Raw genomic sequence first — 20,851 nt, forward strand, 5'->3', positions numbered from 1 at the left:
CCTGTATCCAAGGGCGGGGCCAAGCGTTCAGTCTCGGCTTCAGTGCCCATAAGGCGGACCCTACGTCCAAGGGGGCGGACCCTATCTCCTGGAAGCGGGCGGGGTCTGTGTCCATGAGGCCTGGGCTGGCGGTGACGGGGCGGGGCAGTGCGTGTCAATGTGACCGCGGTGCATTCTCCGATTGGTCCGGGGTTTTTCGCGCGGAAGCCGGTCCCACGTGACTCAGTTTGGCGGGAAAGCGGCGGCGGTGAAAATGGCAGCGGTGGAGGATCCGGCTCTGAGGGAGGCTCAGAGACAATATCTGGACTTTCTGGATGATGAGGTGGGGGCTGTGGGGGAATAGGGGTCAACGCCGGCGATGAGTTTGGGGGGGGGTGCGGGGTACTGGGCTGGGTGCCTACCCTACTCCATGGGCATGTGTTTCCTATACCCCTCCCCGGGAGGGTGCGACCACTCGGCCCGTCCGCCTTGTTCACCCTGACCCTTCCACCCCACTTTGCACACCACTCCCCCATTTCGACTCCCCTTACCCAGCCCCTCCCCCATGCCCACTTCCCCTCCCTTATACCCCACACAAACCATCCCCTTCACCCCCCTCCCCGACCCTCATCGCCCCCCCCACTTCCACTCGCCACCTCACCCTCCTCCCCCCGCTACTTGCCGTTCCACTTGCACGCCCCCACCCCATTTCACAACCCTCCACTCACTTCTGTTGTGCTTCAGGTGACCCTTTTGACCGTCTCCTAGCTTGAAGTAAAACAAACAAGTACAGCTGCTGCAGATCTAAGACGAACAGAAACCGAATTTGAAACTCAAAAGGCTGAGTACATCCGTGGGATGAAAGCAGAGTTAATGCGTTGAATCCGGTGACACTTCATCCAGGGCTCCTGCCTTCTGATTTTTATTCCTGTATCCCTTCCCAGTTGCCAAGCAACATCCAGCGGTGTTTACCTGACACCTGCTTCCCTTGGTTCATAATTTGACTCAAAATGAATGTTTGAAATGAAGTATACATGAGTGCACACAAACGAGGAGCAGAGGAGGCCACTCAATCCCTCAATCTGGCTCTGTCTTTCAGCAACATCAATGCTGATCAGATTGCTTTTTTTTCCCGGCTACCTGCATAAACACTTCTTCTCTCCTCGCTTATCAAGTAGCTGTCTATCCCAGCCTCAGAAAGATTCTGAGTTATTCTGTCACCATGCTGAAACCAACATGCAAAGAGACCAGAAATGTAAACAGAGTGTTGAAAAAACTCAGCAGGTCTGGCAGCATTAACATTTTGTGTCTGATATCTTATTCAAGAGAACCTACAGCATGTGATTTGCAGCAGTTTAAGAGGGCAGCTCACCAACACCTTCTCAAGGACCACTAGGGACAGGCAGTAAATGCTGGCCTGGCCAGTAATGCCTATATCTTACAAGTGAATTTCAAAAAAACAGTGGTTCCAAAGATGCTGCCAGACCTGCCACGGTTCAACAGCATTTTGTTTTTATTTTATTAATTGTGCACCTGTTCTTGGGTGAAGCTGCCCCTGACATAACCAAATCAGTCCAACTTGAAAGCGGTCACCTACATCAGAGATGGTTATATCCCTGATGGTGATTTAATCAGTTGCTTTGATAAGCTTTTAAAGAGTAAAGGACCAGTTGAAAGAATTTCGGGCTAAGGTTTTTTGCATTCTTGCCAACAGCAAGACCAGGGGATTTACCAAAGTAAGGTGAGGGACATGATCAGTGACAACTTGTACCGACTGATTGTCAACATCAATGACCTGCGCAGGAAGAATGAGAAAAGAGCGACACAGTAAGTACCTTGCTCAGATAACAAGGTGTGGAGCTGGATGGACACAGCAGGTCAAGCAGCATCAGAGGAGCAGGACAGTTGATGTTTCAGGCCTACACCCTTCTTCAGAAATGCGTCTAGGCCCGAAACATCGGCTTTCCTGCTCCTCTGATGCTGCTTGGCCTGCTGTGTTCATCCAGCTCTACACCTTGTTATCTCAGATTCTCCAGCATCTGCTGTTCCTACTATCTCTGAAACAAGTACCTTGCTCACTTGTCTAACCTGAACCCACTTCACTTCCACAGTCCCCCTTTACTGTATACTGCTCTTGCCTGATGTTAAAAATCTTGCTAAATAGGACTTTAGTGTGCCTGAGCATGCTCTGCTGTTCAGTGCGATAATAATTGATTTTCATTATCAACTGCCACTTTTTCTTATCAGGGTTTCATATTCCATTACTCCATCTCAGTACATAACAAAGCAGTTCATGCTCTCTTGGGCAGCTTTCTGACACTTTTCTCCATGGCATTTAGAAATGGACAATAAATGTTGGCCAAACCAGCAGTGTCCACATCCTGTGAATAGTTAGGGGGGAAGTAAAACAAACTCCAGAGAGACTCAATCCCCTGAGTGAGGAACTTTCTCATCTGTTTGAAACATATTTTAAATGTGCTCGAGGTGGCGGAATGATCATGAAGTGTATGTTGTTGGATTGATATGGATGTTCCAATCTCTTGTTCCAAGAGAGGTACAGCACCCCTGGAGACAATTCAGCCCCTGCTCTTTAAAGGATCAATCCATTAAGCCACAGTAGTCAGCTCTGTCACCACCATCCTGCAAACATTGAATAGATATCTTTTTGGAGCTATCACTGAATCTGTAGGCATCACCTTTGAGTGCATTCCACGTCAAAGCTCACTTTTCTCTTAAAAGAAACCTCCTCATGTGCCCTTGGTTCTTTTATCATTCTAAATCTGTCATCTCTTGTTACTGACCCTTACTTCCCTCACCACTGGGGGTTGAGGTAGTATATCTTTAACATTTGAAAACCTGTTGCAGATACACTGAGCCAGTTAACCTTTGTCTAATTTTCTCAGACTGCTGAGCAATTCCTTTGAAGAACTCCTGGCCTTCCAGCGAGCGCTAAAGGACTTTGTTGCCTCAATTGATGCCACCTATGCCAAGCAATTTGAGGATTTCTACATTGGACTGGAAGGCAGCTTTGGATCCAACCATGTCAGCCCACGGACCTTGACCTCTCGGTTTCTCAGCAACGTTGTGTGTGTGGAGGGAATTGTGATCAAATGTGAGTCTGATTGGGTGAGACTGGGTGCTGCTCTGTGTTTGCATTTTGTTTTGTTCGTGACTTCGGCGAACACTCCTTGCAGTTGGTTCTCATTGATTGAGGAAAATGAGGTTGTTAATAGACAGCTTGTAACTTAATGGTGTATTGTGAGAACTGTTCACCTGTGGTAATCTTAAACTGAATACTCACTGCTTTTTCAAGTGGTTCAGATGTTTTTGAAAGATCTTTTAAGCACCATTTGAAGAGGAGCAGGGAGTCTATTTGGGGATGCAATCAACTTTTTGCTTCGATCAGTGCTGGTTGATCGGTAGATTGAGATCTTGCTTGTATCAGATGATTGAATAGGTTTTGTTTTAAAAGAGTTTGAATATTTTTACTGGGATAGGGCACAATGAGCTCAGGTGTAAAAGTAATGTCTTTTTCCCCTCATTTGACAGTGTAAACTCTTGTCTCCTACGCACCATATCTCAGTGAGCTGTCATTGCCCTTAACCAGGATTTATCACCACTGCTGTTGGTTCTCGTTGCAGGTTCGCTGGTGCGTCCCAAAGTGGTCCGTAGTGTCCATTACTGTCCAGCTACAAAAAAAACCATTGAACGCAAGTACACAGATATGACATCTCTGGAGGCCTTCCCCTCCAGCGCTGTTTACCCAACCAAGGTGAGGCTTCTGCAGAGTAGCATGAAGTAGCTGGATTGGTTTCAGGGTTTGATAAAATACGTTCTTGGATCTCTGGAACTCTGTATTTCAGTTCTCTCACAGTGCAGGGAATCTGAGCTATGCAGTAACAGTGGGACGGTCATTGCTGGCTGTGGGCTGTGCAAGAGTTAAACTTATCATTTGGAACTGCACCCAAACTAAAGAGCATCTTGTGATATTGATGGCATGAATATTTGTAAAATCCTTAAAGTGTAGTCAACAAATAAGCCTTTGCCAGTTTAATCACAAAGCTCAAAGATCCTGGGATAATTTCAGAAAGGGAGTGGAGCCACTGCCACTGGGCTGATAATTCAGAGGCCTCAGAAAATGCTCAGTTACTGAGTATGAATCTCACTATAGCAAGTGGCGAAATATGAATTCACTATAACCCGGAATTAAAAACTAGCCCAAGGACAACCACATAACCATTGCCAAATATTGAAAAAAAACGCATCTCGTTCACTAAGGTAATTTTAGGGAAAGAGATCTGGTCCTTATCTGGTCTGACCTACGTGTACCTCCAGACTCTCAGCAATGTGGTTATTCCCCAGCCATTCTCTGAAGTGGCTGAGTAAAACATTACAGTTGTAGCAAAGCCTCTGTAGAACCCAAAGTGGGGAATGAAACTGGATGAAACACCTGGCATTGACCATGGCACTGGCTTCAGTAATGGCACATACAGCTGGATCAAACCTGAGAAAGATCTCTGTACCAACATCTGTGCCAAAATTGGGAAAGCTGTCTCATGCTTGTTTGAGAAACAACCTGACAAGGTTATATTCAGGCAGCTAATATGTCCTAATTTCCCAGCCAGCGCCAGATGTGGCATTAAATTGATATTGAGTCAAGAGATTAATGGCCTGGAGAACCTCAACATTGATTCCAGATTCTGTGAGGTCGGAGATATCAGGTCAAATGTGGGCAACAAGCCTGCTTATTACGCGCACTGACGCCAAATTGTGTGCAATCGTGCGCACACACCTCCACCCACCCACCCCTCAGTCGATGCGAGAGCACTCCCAGCAAGTTCACAAAACTTGATGGGTTCACCTGAGGTTGGCAAGGACAGAGAACATACTTTGTGCCCGTTGACCTGTCCCATTAAGGACATGGGTGTTGCGCTGAGGAGAAGGTGATGAGGGAAGAATCCATTTGATCTTTAGAATCATTGAAGCCCTATAAGATGGAAGCAAGCCATTTGGCTCACCAAGTCCACACCAAACAACATCCCACTTAGACCCACCCCACACCCTATCCCAGTAATGCTGTATTTCCCATGGCTAACCCCTCTAGCCTGCACATTTCTGGACACTATGGGCATAGTAGCATATCCAGTCCACTTAACCTGCACATCTTGGGCTGTGGGAGGAAACCAGAGCACCCAGAGGAAACCCTTGCGGAAATAGGGGTCACCTGGTGCTAATAGGCAGCAGTGCTAACCGCTGTGCTGCCCCAATTGTTTTTGCCTTGTCCTCTCCAACCGACTCGTCACAGAGGCATTTGTCTGTGACTGTATCGGCAAGAGTGACACCATCTTTGCATTAAGCATTCTCTTCCCTTATGCGGTAATACCACCGTGTTTCATGGGACAGATTTCGGATAGGTCCAACCCCTTAAGACCGGGCGTCTGACAGCCATCAGCAGCTGATTCAACCTTTACCATCAAGCCAGGGGATCATCCCTGTTTCATAGAACATAGAACATTACAGCACAGTACAGGACCTTCGGCCCTCGATGTTGTGCCGACCTGTCATACCAATCTCAAGCCCATCTAACCTACACTATTCCATGTACATCCATATGCTTATCCAATGACAACTTAAATGTACCTAAAGTTGGCGAATCTACTACCGTTGCAGGCAAAGTGTTCCATTCCCTTACTACTCTGAGTAAAGAAACTACCTCTGACATCTGTCCTATATCTTTCACTCCTCAATTTAAAGCTATGCCCCGTCATGCTTGCCATCACCATCCTAGGAAAAAGGCTCTCCCTATCCACCCTATCTAACCCTCTGATTATTTTATATGTTTCAATTAAGTCACCTCTCAACCACCTTCTCTCTAATGAAAACAGCCTCAAGTCCCTCAACCTTTCCTCGTAAGACCTTCCCTCCATACCAGGCAACATCCTAGTAAATCTCCTCTGCACCCTTTCCAAAACTTCCACATCCTTCATATAATGCGGTGACCAGAACTGTACACAATACTCCAAGTGCGGCCGCACCAGAGTTTTGTACAGCTTCACCATAACCTCTTGGTTCTGGAACTCGATCCCTCTATTAATAAAAGCTAAAACACTGTATGCCTTCTTAACAGCCCTGTCAACCTGTGTGGCAACTTTCAAGGATCTGTGTACGTGTACACCGAGATCTCTCTGCTCATCTACACTGCTAAGAATCTTACCATTAGCCCTGTACTTTGGAGGGTGCGTGAGGACATGGCAGGAGCAGCAGCAGGCATACCTGAAGATAAGGCATCAACCTGGTGAAGCTGCAAAGCAGGATTGTTTGTGTACCAGACGGCATAAGCAAAAGTGATAGAGTTAAGCAGTACCGCAACGAACCAATCTGATGCCATTCCAGTCAGGAGTAAATAAAGTAAAAGGAGGCTCCACACATACCCCTTCAATGATGGGGGACCCCAGGCATCACAGCAAAAGACAAGGCTGACATGTTTACTGCAGTCTTCAGCCAGAAGTGCCAAGTGTATGATTGATCTTGGCCTCATCCAGCGATGTCCTGAGGCACTGCCTTTGACATCAAGGCAACCTTTCAACTGAGGTATTGAATTTGATTGAAGGGGCCAGAGCAAAACTCATGATTTAAAATTGGGGAAAACTGTTGTCTGGAATCATACCTAGCGCCTGACTAACACGTGTTCCCTCTTGGGATTGACACAGTGACTGACCAGCACACTCATGCCAAGGGAGATGGACAAAGTGAGAGAGACATTGAAACATACACCACTAAATATAGACAACAGATCGGAACTGCAGGGATGAGGGGAGAGACTCACTTTGTCATGCTGAGAGATAACAAGAAGTATGAAAGGCCCTGATCCAAAATGTTGACTTTGCTGTTCCTCTGCTGCCTGACTTACTGTGTTCCTCTAGCTCCACACTGTATTAACTCACTTTGTCATGCTGCTTTAATACCATTCGAAGTGGGGATTTGCCACTGACTGTACAGTTTTCAGCATCATGGTGAATGCCTCGGCTTTTACATCAAGTGTGGAAACTGGATTAATGTGTGGTTTTAGTATTTGCTGTTGTAGTTCTACCTTTGCATGAAAGTATTTGCCATATCACTGTCAACACTCCACTTTCCAATATTTTGCTTAAGGCTTTCTGCTTCTGACTTTGAGATCGTGATAGGGGAGTTACCCCGAAGGGTCTAGGCCTGAAATGTCAGCTTTTGTGCTCCTGAGATGCTCCTTGGCCTGCTGTGTTCATCCAGCTCCACACTTTGTTATCAGTCACTGGCAAGGCCATTTCAAAAGGCAGTTTAGAGTCAACTGCATTGCTGCAGGTCTGGAATTAGACTGTTTAAAAAATCCAGTGGGTTTTTACATTTGATAGTATTCTGTCAAGATTGCCATCACTGAGAGTAACTTTGTTGTACACTTCATTAATTGAGTTTAAATTCCACCAACATGTTTCCAGAACATTAATCAGAGAGCCTCTGTGTTACAAGCCCAGGGATGTTACCCCTACACCACTGTCTATGACTAAATAATGTATTTGGTGTTTGCTTTGGGTTGCGAAGTGATGTCTGGAATCTGAAAATTCTGCCTGTAGTTACAGTGATATTTGCTTTGGAAGAGTACTGACGAGAAGCTACATAATCATTACTGCTTGAGAGCTGTATAAGTCTCTGTATATCTCTGTCCTGTAGGATGAGGAGAATAATCCCTTGGAAACTGAATTTGGGCTGTCCTCATACAAAGATCACCAAACAATAACCATTCAGGAGATGCCTGAGAAGGCTCCTGCTGGCCAGCTACCCCGCTCGGTTGATGTCATTCTGGATAACGACCTGGTGGATGTGGTGAAGCCTGGGGACCGAGTGCAGGTCATAGGCACCTACCGCTGTCTGCCTGGGAAAAAGAATGGCTACACCTCAGGAACTTTCAGGTATGTTCAGTGAGGCAAGGTGTAAATAATATTTATTACTGGCGAGAGAGGACAGATCATACAAACACAAACATTTGGAGCACGCGGCTGGAATTGCTCTACCATGCAGTAGGACCACAGCTGGTCCGATTACAACCTTGAATCCGCATTTCTGATCACTCATGATAACCTTGTTAGTCAGTTATATGTCTACCTCTGCCTTAACAGAATTCATTAACCCTCCATCGCTTTCTGGCAAGAGTGTTCCATAGATTCATAACCTCAGAGAAATTTGTCTCACCAATGTCTGAACTGGGCAAGCTTTATTTTTAATTCCTCAGTTCTAGTTTCTTTCATAAGCAGAAACATCTTCTCAGCATCCACCTGTCAAGTCTCCTTGGGATGTTGTATCTTTCAATAAGATCGTCCTTATAACACCAATGGATACTACCCCAACCTTTCCTCCTAAGATATCTTTTTCATCTGAAGGTATCTTCTTTATCTCAGGTATCAATTTTGAACTTTTTTTTTGAGCTGCTTTTAATGCATTTACATCCATTAATTTAGTAGACTAAAACTGTACTCAGTACTCCAGGTACGGTTCCACTAATAAACAGTATGACTACTGTAAATCTTTTAGCCATTCATTTAAGTCTGTAAATGATATAGTCAGCATATGTCCTATTTGTAACTTGCCATCCTTTCTACCTTTGTGTCATCAGCAGATTTAATAAGCATACTTTGGTTCCTTTGTTGAGAAAAATTGTAATTATTTGAACCACCCAGCACTGATCACTGTGGTACGCTGTTATTTTCAGCATTGCAGCTTGAGAATCATTCATTTCTGCCTCCTTTTAATTTTTTGTTAGCTAACTGATCCTCGGTTCATGCTGATAGGTTACCACCTACACCATGCGTTCTTATTGTGCATAGTGACCCTTGTGGCACTTTGTGTGATAGTGATTGGACAGCTAAGTACAGCTCATCCACAGATTTCCCTTTCTATGCATTACTTTGTTACTTCCTCAAAGAGCTATGATAAATTAGTCAAACCAGATTTCTGACTTTATAAAGCCATTTTGACTGTATCTGATCATGTTGAGGTTTGCTAAATGTGCTGCTACAACCTTGTTAACAATCGATTCTAGCTCTCTGGTCAACGTTCAGCTAAATGACCTGTGGTTTCTTGCTCTTTGTCTTGATCTCTTGAATATGAAATTCAAGTTTCTACTTTCCAATCTGCTGGGACCTTTCTAGAATCTAGAGAATTTGGGAAAAATGAAGTATGTACTATTTCAGCAGCCTGTTTTGGTTTTAAATGAGCCTGGGATGTAACATAGAAGATAGGAGCAGGAGGACGCTATTTAGCCCTTCAAGCCTGCTCTGCCATTCATTATGATAATGGATGATCGTCTAATTTACTAGCCTAATCCTCCTTTCTCCTCATTTCCTTTGATGCCATTTGCCCCAAGTGCTATATCTAGTTGTCTCTTGAATACATTCAATGTTTTGGCGTCAACTACTTCTTGTGGCAATGCATTCCACAGGCTCCCCACTCTTTGGATGAAGAAATGTCTTCTCATGTCCATCCTAAATGGTCTACCCTGAATCCTCAGACTGTGATCACTGGTTCTGGACATGCCCATCATCAGGAACATCCTCTCTGCATCTACCCTTTCTAGTCCTGTAAGAATTTTGTACGTTTCTGTGAGATTTCCCCCTCGTTTGTCTGAATTCCAGCAAAACCAATCCTGACGTCGTCAGTATCTCCTCATACGTCAGTCCCACCATCCACGGAATCAGCCTGGTAAACCTTTGCTGCGCTCCCTTGAGAGCAAGAGCATTGTTCATCAGAAATGGAGACAAAAACTGCACATAATATTCTAGGTGTGGTCTCATCAAGGCAACTGCAGCAACACATCCCTGCTCCTGTACTCGAAACCTCTCGCAATGAAGGCCAACATACCATTTACCTTCTTTACCGCCTGCTGCACCTGCATGCTTACCTTCAGCGAACGGTGCACAAGGACTCCTGGGTCCTGCTACACACTCCCCTACCCCAGTTTACAGCTATTCAAATAGTAATCTGCCGCCTTGTTCTTGCATCTGAAGTGAATAACCTCACATTTATCCAAATTATAATGCATTTGCCATTGATTTGCTCACTCACCCAATCTGTCCAGATCATGCTGAAAGATCTCTGCATCTTTGTCCCAGTTTACCCTCCCACTCAACTTGGTATCATCTGCAGACTTTGAGATGTTCCCTCATCCAAATCAATATTGTGAATAGCTGGGGTCCCAGCACAGATCCCTGTGGCATCCCACTAGCCTGCCAATTTGAAAAGGTCCCATTAATTCCTCCTCTTTCTTTCCTCTCTGCCAACCAGTTTTCTATCCATCTCAATACACTTCCCCCCCCCCCCCCCCCCCAATCCCATGTGCTTTAATCTTGCACAATAATCTCTTATGCGGGACTTTGTCAAACACTTTCTGAAAGTCCAAATATACCACATCGTGTACCCTCCTTGTCATTTTAACTAGTTACATCTTCATAGGATTCCAACAGACTCGACAAGCATGATTTACCCTTCATCAATCCCTGCTGACTCTGTCTGATCCTGTTGCTGCTTTCTAAATGTTTCTCTATAAAGTCCTTGATAATGGATTAGAGAATTTTCCCCACTACCAATGAAGTCAGTAAGGATTCAGGAACATGATAGATTTTAGTTCTAACATTTTTTTTCAGTACCTTTGCCCTGGTAATTGTTTTATGCTCCTCCCTCTCCTTTACCTCTTGATTCACAGTTAGTTTTGGGATATTACTTGTATCTTATGAATTGGAGGTAGAGAAACACTGATTTATTACAGTGCCTAATGAAGACATTCAGCCTACCGTCTCTGTGCTGGCTCTCCAAATGAGCGCCTTCGTTTGTTGCCATTCTTCCACCATTTCCCTAGAACAGAGTACACTGTTCCATTTCAAAACACTGAATTCTCTTACGAAAGCTGTGATTGAACCTGCTGCCGCCACATGCAAGGCGTGATTATCAGCCACTGAGAAAACACCTTCCCTCATCACTTTGCTACTTTTTAAATTTACTTACTCAGCTTGTCTACTTTTCTGTATAGCAGAGTTAATGTTAAAATCAGAAATTGAGGAATCCCAGACTGTGTACTCACCTCACAATCTGTATTGTGTCAATCACATCATCTCTGAAATAACAGGGAGATTATTCAATTTAATCTGCTCCTAAATGATTAATTATGGGGTTCTACAGGGACAAAGAAATGTGATGTCTTACACCTTTAGGATTGTCTGATGCTTTAGCTGCTAATGCTGTGAATAACAGGAGAGAATGAGGGCAAGAAATTGAACTGAATGCACTTTTGGCAGAGATGGAAGTTATGTAACAAAGTTGTCTTCTGCAGGACAATCCTGATTGCGTGTAACATCAAGATGATGAGCAAAGAGGTGTCGCCGATGTTTTCTGCAGATGATGTGGCCAAAATCAAGAAATTTAGCAAATCTCGTTCAAAGGTAGGAGTTGGTGAATTTATCACTCCTCCCTGTATACTTGATATCTGTAGTAAGTAACACCATAAAACGGACATTCTCTCTAATAAAGTGAATCTTCAGCATATTTAATGCTTCATGAATAATGAACATGTCATCCTTATGATGGGAAACTTTACTTTAGAGTCAAATCTTTATTTTCTCTTGTTGAAACGTTTCTGGGGGTTTATCAGGTATGTCTTTTTCTTTCCTTGAGGTTTGAGTCAAACTGGTTAAGTATTTTGATGGGTGACTACGTGTTTGGTTATATTCCATTGGTTCACAGCATTTCCTTAGTCATTTACATCCGTTGATTCACACTGCATTCTACTTCTCTGTTGCTAGGACATCTTTGAGCAGCTTGCTAGGTCCCTAGCCCCCAGTATTCATGGGCATGAGTACATCAAGAAGGCAATCCTGTGCCTGTTGTTGGGTGGATCGGAGAAAGTGCTTGAGAATGGGAGCAGGATTCGTGGTGACATCAATGTCTTGTTAATAGGTAAGGCATGCAGACTGTTTTGCTGAGTGCTGTCTTAAGTTCTACTCTTCACTGTATAGGAAATGGCTTGGTTCTTGATGAAAACATTCATGGCTAAGTCTGAATATCTTCCTGGACAGCATGGGCCAGCAGTGTGATGAAACACTTTCCACTTTTCTCAATAACTGCAGCTCCACATCACGGTGTGGGAGGCATTATTGTAGCTGTAATGTCACAGCCTTGGTCCAAATAAGAGACCTGAACTCCCAAAGTTAGGTGAGATGACTGCCCTTCACATCAAGGCAGCATTTGATTGTGTGTGGCATCAAGGAGCCCGAGCAAAACTGGAATCATTGAGAATGAGCAAGAAAACTTTCTAGCTGGAGTCATACCTGATATAAAGGATGATGGTTGTAATTGTTTTTGGTCAGTAAGCTCAGTTCCAGGATGTGACTACAATGGGGAGGCAGGTAGAATGTCACTGGACCAGTAACCCCGAAAAGCAGGCTAATTCTCGAAGGACACAGGTTCAAATCCCACAATAGCAGATGATTAAAGTTTTAATTCCTTACGAATCTGAAGTAAAGCACTAGGTTGATGGCAGCCATGGCACTATTGATTATCATAGACGTGTAAGATAAAGCAGCCTGCTTAACTGGCATACCATCCAGCATCTTCACCATTCACCTCTCTTAGCAGCAGTATGCACCATCTACAAGATGCACTGCAACAATTCATGACCACTTCCATCCAGAAGAACAAGGACAGCAGCTACATGGGAACACCATCCCCTGTATGTTTCCCATCAAGCTGCTTACCATCCTGACTTGAAAATATATTGGTGTTCCTTCACTGTCGCTGGGCCAATATCCTGGAAATCCCTCCCTAAGGACACTGGGTCTAGGTGCAGAAGCAGCTGGCTTTGTTATCCAATGCGCACTTTCCAAAACTGACCGAAAGAAGCAGTCTGGCTTACTAGCTTCATTTTCTGAAGAAGGGTCCAGACCCGAAACGTCAGCTTTCCTGCTCCTCTGATGCTGCTTGGCCTGCTGTGTTCATCCAGCTCCACACCTTGTTATCTTAGTCTAGCTTACAATGCTGTTTTTTTTCCTCCAATCAGGTGATCCATCCGTAGCTAAATCCCAGCTCCTACGTTACGTACTCTTCAGTGCTCCACGTGCTATCCCAACCACTGGTCGAGGCTCCACTGGTGTGGGGTTGACTGCCGCAGTGACCACAGATCAAGAAACTGGTAAGAGTTCTGAAGTAAGCCCTTAAGAAGGGTAATTTCCAGAATATTGACTTCTCCTTTCCTCCAGATGCTCCCTGCCTCCTGTTTATCTACCTCGGATTTTGGCATCTGCAGTTTTGTTTCTAACCAAGAGCTGTTGATCAGTCTGTGATGCTGACTTGGAAGCAGTATGAGGGAGAGAGGGAGGAAGGAAGGGCGGGGGATTGTAGAACTAACCCATTTTTAGAATGGAATGAAGGCAGTTGCGTGGAGTGAGCATTGGTTGAGGTGAGGAAACATTTTCTCAGAGGGTTGAGCATCATTGGAATTCCCTTCCTCAAAAGACAGTGGATGCAGAATTGTTAAATATTTCAATGGCAGAAGGAGGTAAATTCTTGATTATGCATAGAACAAAGATTATCAGGGACATGCAGGAATGTAAAGTTGAGATTAAATTCACATGAGCTACAATCTTATCGAATGGCAGAACACCCTGGAGGACTGAGTGACCTGTTCTTCTTCCTTGCTCATATGAGCCTGGATTAGGAACATTGTGAAATGTCATGAGGCATTGTTATAACGGCCCCACAGCTTCCTCTGTTGGCAAAGGGATGTGTTTATGTTTTTAAAGACCAGTTTTTAATGCAGGGGTCCCTAATTTACAAATGTCCTGTCTATGAATCCGACCCCAAATGTACTTTTAATTTATTTTTTAAAAAAAATTTATGGTAAGTACGAGCAGCAACTTTTCATTGAAAACTGAAAGAACTGTGGATGGTGTAAGTCAGGAACAAAACCTGAAGTAGCTAGAAAAGTTCCGGGTCTGGCAGCATCTGTGAAGAAAACACGTTTTGGGCCTAGTGACTCTTCCTCAGAACTTTTCATTGTCCTGCATTGTGCTCTGACTTGTCTACAAATCGACTTGTTCACAGATTCCCGAACACTACCTGTTTGCAACCTGGGCCTGCCTGTATTTGTAAAGATTCTGCGTGTCTCCCACAGGATGGCATGTTTCAGATTGGAGTCTGGTTTCAGTCTGATTCTGGTAAATGGTGTGGGGATGGGAATTTAGGTGTTCACAAGCATGTAATACTGCTTGCAGTATTTGTCGCTGCCACTTGGCGGTGTGGTGGGCTGATATATCTCAGCACCATGTGTTCACTGCTCCAAATGCATTGCTTTTTTATTTTCTCATCAACATGTTACAGAGTCAAACCGGTCCATGCCAAATGTAATCCCAAATTAAACTCGTCCCACCTGCCTGCTCCAGGCCCATATCCCTCCCAACCTTCATCCACATCCACCACTTCCTTAGGAAGTTCTCCACACACAAACCACCCTCTGTGTTTTAAAAAAAATGCCCTTGTTCATAGATGTCGTCACAAACCTCTACAGCAGGTGGGACTTGAACCCTGGCCTCCTGGTTGAGCGAGAAGGATGGTACCACTGCTCCAGAAGAGCCCTTCTGTATTGATGTAACCTGTACATCTTTAAGACAGGCCTGTGCCCTAGTACAGACTAGGAACACGTTGCTTTCATCTTGTTTAAGAATGGCTCTGGATGCAGTTACATTAAATTAGGATTTATGTGACAAAGGAATTGGAGAAGTCAAACACTGTAGAGGAACAGTGGTTGGCTGTGCAGCTTTCCGTTGACTCTCAAGGTTGTGTCTCTGGTGATGCATGTTTCTGTCCAGTACTGAAACCGTGCTGTATGGGGGATGGGTAGATCAGTCTCAGCTGGCTGTTAATTACCACCTCTGTAGTAACCGCAGAATGTTTAACAAAAATGAGGAAACCACTTGCACATGGGTGATCAGTTACACTGCCGAAGCTAAGCTCTGCTAATATGACAGCATTAAGGTGTATTACTGCTGAGATGTAAAGGTTTTCATTGGTGGCTCTTGGTAATTCTGTCTATCTGCCAAAGAGTGATTTGTTGGCCCAATGACATGAATTATGGAGAAACAGGAGTCTTTTCTTTCCGGATCCCTCAAAGTAATATTGTGCTGCACTGTTGCGAGAGTGTGCTGTTTCGAAGCAGGCTTCTGATTGTCCTTCTTCTCTTTGCCAGGAGAGAGGCGGCTGGAGGCTGGAGCTATGGTTTTGGCAGACCGAGGGGTAGTCTGCATTGACGAGTTTGACAAGATGTCTGATTTAGACCGTACAGCCATCCATGAGGTGATGGAGCAGGGACGTGTGACCATTGCGAAAGCAGGCATTCATGCCAGACTGAACGCCAGGTGCAGTGTTCTGGCTGCAGCCAATCCTGTTTACGGAAAGGTGAGAATGTGTGCGCAAGAGGATCCCTGTAGATTAGGATTGGGACCATCTGGAGCGTTGTCGAAACGTCAGGTTCCATCAGTTGATATGCCTAATCTAATTTGCCTCTGGTTTACATGCTAAGGGATATTTCTGTACTCTGCTTCACCATCGCTCCCTCTGAACTGTGTGACCACACAGCTGCTTGGAGGACCCCATAACCCCCGAATGGCTCATTGACATGTTGACCTCTGCCGCAGAAGCCCCTTCTGCACATAGCCATCAGAGATCTACACAGCGGAAAATAAGATTGCAGGCATGCTATGCACCCTCTTGATCAGCTCTCTGAGGCAATGCTTTAACTCTGTATCTGAAGAAGCTCATCTGCAATGTATTATTCTAAAACATTGTGGATGCTGGAGATCTGAAATAAAGATAGAACCGGCTAAGGGGAGGGTGTAGCATGTGGGAATGTTATTGGGCTAATCCAGAAGCCTGGCTAAAGTTCTAAGGACATGGGTTCAAATTTCACCACGGTAGCTGGTAAAATTCAGTTTCAGTATAAAGCTAGACTTTAATGAAAGCCAGTCTAATGGCAACCACATCACCAATGTCGACTATTATAAAAACCCATCTGGTTTACTGAAGCCCTACAAGGAGGTAAATCTGTTGCTTGGCCTACATGTCGACTCTTAACTACTCAGTGAGTATCTAGGGATGACCTAGTCATTGACTCCCACGTCCCGAGAGTGAATAAAGGAAATATTCAGCAAGTCTGGCCAGTTGTGCAAAGGAGAATCTGAGTTAATGTTTCAGGTTGATGACCTTTCACTAGAACAGAGTATTATTTTGTGAACTCCTTGGATTTATGCTCAATGAGATGTTTTGTTGGAAGTTTGCACTTTTTGTACTGTGTTTTGAAATGGCAGCATCAACGCTTAAATCTTCAAATTGTAAATCAGTTCCAATCCAGCCAAAACTGTGTTGATGCTATTCATTTATTCCACCATAAAGGACAGACTGTGGTTGTTTGGGGCAGTAATTCCTTCTGTACCTTCAGCACTAATTAAAGGCAATGTAGAGAACAACACTTTGGGTCAGTCTCTTCTGGAATGGGACTAGTTCTCTTCTACCAAGTCCCTGTCTTGTTGTGGTGGATATCGTAGACATACGTTAGTGTTTGCTTCTGTTGGCTGATTTGCTCATTCTTTGCCTCCCCTTTCCTTGCCAGTATAACCAGTACAAAACTCCAATGGAAAACATCGGCCTCCAGGATTCCCTGCTGTCCCGTTTCGACCTACTTTTCATTATGCTGGACCAGATGGACCCAGAACAGGACCGAGCGGTTTCTGAGCATGTGCTGCGAATGCACAGGTATCGGGCTACAGGGGAACAGGATGGTGATGGTAAGTTCAGCAAATAGTAATAAGCCATTTTAACAAAAACAAAATCACCGACTTGACATGGTTTTCTGAAAAGTCTGTTACTCTTTAATATTAAAACTAACAGAATATGACTAGAGGTCCCTCTGAATTTAATGTATTTGGATATTCAAAAAGCATTCAATTAAGTGCCAACCAAAACAGCACAAACTAAGGACTCTGAAGAGCATGACTGAGGAATTGGTTAAAGATCTAAAAAAATGGAAAGAAGTTTTTCATTTTCAGATTGGCAGCATTTTAATAGTAAGCTCTCTGCGAGGACCCATGCTGGGGATCTCAGCCTATTCGCAATTCGTGACTGAAATGAAGAAACTGAGGATAATGCATGTACATTTTCCAGCAGCGGAAAGCTGGGTGGGTAAGGTAAAAATTCCAGTTGCCACAGTCTCACCAAAGCAGGGCTGCTGCTTTGATTATAGAGACATGACTGGTGGTAGTTTAACCTTGGGGTCGCCATGCCTTAGGTGAGGGGCAAGGTTAAGAAGGATAGTCCTTCGTAGTCCTTTCAGCCAGTGTGGGAATTGAACCCACACTGTCAGTGCCACTGTGCATCACAGACCAGCCGTTCTGCCAACAGAGCTAACTGGTTCCTGAGCTAGATGGGAAAGTGATATGGAGAAATGGGAGATAAAAAAGCAATGGCAAGTGGAGTATAATGTAGGAGAATCTGAGACTTCATTTTAATAAGAAGAATGAAAGCAAGTTTTTAGGTGGTGAGGAATTATTTAATATTGATGCTGAGAGGGATTTTAGAGACCTTGTGCATGAACCATAATTAACAAGCAGTACTGCAAACATTTAGAACATCAGATTTGATGTGGGTCATTCTTGAAGCAGTATGGATATCACTGGCCAGAGCAGCATTTGTTATCCATTTTTAATTTCTCAAGTGTCAATCGTGTTTGCTCTGGGTTTGGAGTCACATGGGCTAGACTAGCTAAGGACAGCTCCTCTTTGTGAACCTGATGGGTGTTGGGCTCACTCACACTGAGTCTAGCTTTACATTCCAGATTATTAATCAAGTTTAAATAATTTTGCCGAGATGGGATTTAAACCAGTCTCCTCCACAAATTGTCTGGGGCATCTGGATTATAGATAAGTGAGATTACCACCACCTCACCGTCCCCTGTACTGCGACGTCAGAAAGAGTTTGATTTCTACTTTTTACCTGTCCAACCATCAGTCGCTGATAGTGGACCTGTCGTTTGTGTTTGAGAAATGATCGTTTGCAGTTGGAAGGTTAAGGATTTCAATCTCTTGATTCAACACTGCTGATACTAAATCTGATCATTGCCTTTTTTTAGCCTTACCCCTGGGCAGTGCTGTTGATATTCTGGCAACAGAGGATCCTGATACCATTCAAGAAGAGGAACAGGAGCTTCAGATTTATGAAAAGCATGATGCCCTTTTACATGGAGCCAAGAGACACAAGTAAGTGCCCGTTGAGATTGTCTGCGGAGAGCGCATGTAAGCAAGTAGTTGAAAAAGCTTCCGAGCTAACACCCCATACCATCCAGTTAGGCAGGAGAAGGTGCAGACTGTTCTAGGTGGATAGCCTGTTGGTGTTTTCTGATCTGCCACAAGATGTCACACTTGATGTTTACAGTTGATTTAATTTATGGTGGAGAATAAGATTTCACAACTGAATCAGTACATTGACCTTTCACCTTTGGATGCCCATCCATTTGAGGAGGATGGATTAAAACTCTTGGAAATCTGAGTTTTGTTTGAAACATGTAAAATCCAAAGGGGATTTCTGGAAGAGATGCTTCCTCTTTATGGGTGAATCTAGAACTAGGAGTCACCTGTATAAGACAGATCAACATTTTTTTCCGAGGGTTAACAGGTTTTGGAACTTTGTTCTTTGAGCAAAGTGTTTGAATATCTTTAGTGTAGGTAAAGATAGATTCTTGCTAAGCAAAGGGTGAGAGGCCATCAGGGTAGATGAATAATCTGATCAGCCATGATCTTATTGAATGATGACAGAGACTGAATGGGGCAAATGGTCTGCTGCTGCTGCTCATTCATATGTTCTTGTGAACACTGATCTAAGGAATGCCTTTTCTTTTACAAGGAACTTGTCAGAGCAGACTCAATGCACTGAATGGCCAACTTCTGCTTCCACATTTTATGATCTAAAATTTAACTTGGGGCTTGCAGATGATGGAGAACATAGTTTGTAATGACTGGTTCCTGAACTGAAGAGAAGGTTTGTGGGCTAAATGTTTAATGCTGATTATTTGAAGAAATGTGAACAGTTATCAAAGTGTTTGACAATCGGCCTGTATCTGAACACGATTTGCCATTCACCAGAATTAATTCTAGTCTGAGGGCTACAGAAAGACTGTCCTTGGAATAGCAAGAGTGATTTAGCCAACCATGTTTAGATTTCAAGCTGTTTAATGCATCTTTGAAGATCTTCCTAGAACAGAATTGTCCTAGATTGAGATGTCATTGAACTGAACTTTGTTTGCAGTGTTCTAGGGACAGTTTGATCTGAAACTGCAAATGATTCCTTCCCCACATGTGAGCAACTGATGATGATTTGAATAACACATCAAGAAAAGGAGCTGGACTAATACTGTGTAGGGAAATTGGAATTGAGAGGTATAGTGATGAGTGGAGAGGCGACTGGCTATGCAATGTTTACTTGCTCAAGGATGTGGAGTTCAGTGTCTTCTGCTGCTTTGTTGCTTTCCAAGTGGGGACAGGACAAGATTTGTGAGAATTCTTCCTTTATAATTTAATTGCATTGAATGGATTTCCACCATGCAGATTGTATATAGTCAACAGTCAAGGGCTTGATGAACTGAATGGCCTGAATCTCTTTCACATGTTTAATGTTGCATTAGATTGGAAATTCAAGCAGTCTGATCTGGTTGTGGTGCTGCACTTATGGTAAAGAATGAACTTATTAACTCTACTTGCGAAGAAGTGACTTTCTAGAATTAGACCATTAGTTTCTGTGTTTATTGAAAAAAGTACATGAGTTTAAGATGTTCCTATTTCATCACATTGTGCAATTACAAAAGGTATGGTTCAGCCTGAACTTGTGTGACTTCTGAGAATATCCTGTTGTGCCTCTAATAATGAAAAGTGATTCTCTCTAATGAAACCACATAAAAGACCTCTGTAGTAGCGATGCACCACAACCTTTGAGAAAATTATTTTGCATGGGCTCTTTGGCTAATAGTGAGATGAAGTGATTAGTACACTCCCTGTCTTCAAATACCATATTTAAAGAGTACAGAACTGGCATACCTTGTAATGATGAGGAGTTAATAGTTTAGACTGTATGTTGAAAAGCTTTGTCTTGACTGATTAAAGTGATAGGACTTTGTGGATATGAAGTTTATTCAGTTGCAAGCTGCTGGGTGAGGAGCAGTACATTAAAGGCAGCTGTAGTGTCAAAAGCATCTGAGAATGGGTTCCTGTACCAGACCCACCTCTTGGCTGGGTTTCGTCACCTTCAGCCAGCTTTGCCCTTTTGGGAAATTGACTTCATTTAGTGAATTGTAGGGCATCTTTGCAGCTCGTGTTTTCTGAAATGCACCAGAGAGCTCCACGGAAGGAAAATCAAACAAACAAAAGTAATGTTGACAAAATAAAGGTTGGGCCTGAGAATTGGTTAAAGAGGCCAGGAACCCAAAAAATGTGGGTAAGCGATACAGAATATGGGTTCCATTTGAGGCTGACCCCAGATGGTGGAATGAAAGGACAAATGGCTAGGGTCAGTGTAAGTTTCGTGAATTGTCAGAGGTTTAACACAAGCTTGATAATATTCCATTTGAGAAATCAGGGAGGCTGGAGACTGTGTGAGTTGGTGAGCATTATAATGATTGCTCAGGGTATTGCTTCAAGATATCATCAGGCCGTCAGCATTCTGGAGGGACAGAATAAAAAGGTAGCCAAGATAGATGTGAAATATCATTTGGGAATGATAGTCACAGAGAAGGGTTTAGCAGTAGATAGTCTTGAAGTAA

The 20,851-nt window shown here is 43.8% G+C and overlaps 1 protein-coding gene across 1 annotated transcript in view; it reads left to right on the forward strand.

Annotated features, from left to right (window-relative positions):
• Positions 1-212: 212 nt before the first annotated feature.
• Positions 213-20,851, forward strand: part of mcm3 (minichromosome maintenance complex component 3) — a 45,112-nt gene continuing 24,473 nt past the window's right edge. The window contains exons 1-11 of the mRNA XM_048536784.2: positions 213-322; positions 1,694-1,806; positions 2,883-3,091; positions 3,621-3,751; positions 7,684-7,922; positions 11,333-11,441; positions 11,802-11,955; positions 13,055-13,186; positions 15,239-15,447; positions 16,658-16,832; positions 18,173-18,299. Coding sequence (XP_048392741.1) covers positions 254-322; positions 1,694-1,806; positions 2,883-3,091; positions 3,621-3,751; positions 7,684-7,922; positions 11,333-11,441; positions 11,802-11,955; positions 13,055-13,186; positions 15,239-15,447; positions 16,658-16,832; positions 18,173-18,299 — 1,667 coding nt within the window. The 5' untranslated portion in view covers positions 213-253. The remainder of the gene's footprint in view (positions 323-1,693; positions 1,807-2,882; positions 3,092-3,620; positions 3,752-7,683; positions 7,923-11,332; positions 11,442-11,801; positions 11,956-13,054; positions 13,187-15,238; positions 15,448-16,657; positions 16,833-18,172; positions 18,300-20,851) is intronic.

The sequence above is a fragment of the Stegostoma tigrinum genome, chromosome 9, assembly GCF_030684315.1.
Source record: "Stegostoma tigrinum isolate sSteTig4 chromosome 9, sSteTig4.hap1, whole genome shotgun sequence".
Lineage (NCBI taxonomy): Eukaryota > Metazoa > Chordata > Chondrichthyes > Orectolobiformes > Stegostomatidae > Stegostoma > Stegostoma tigrinum.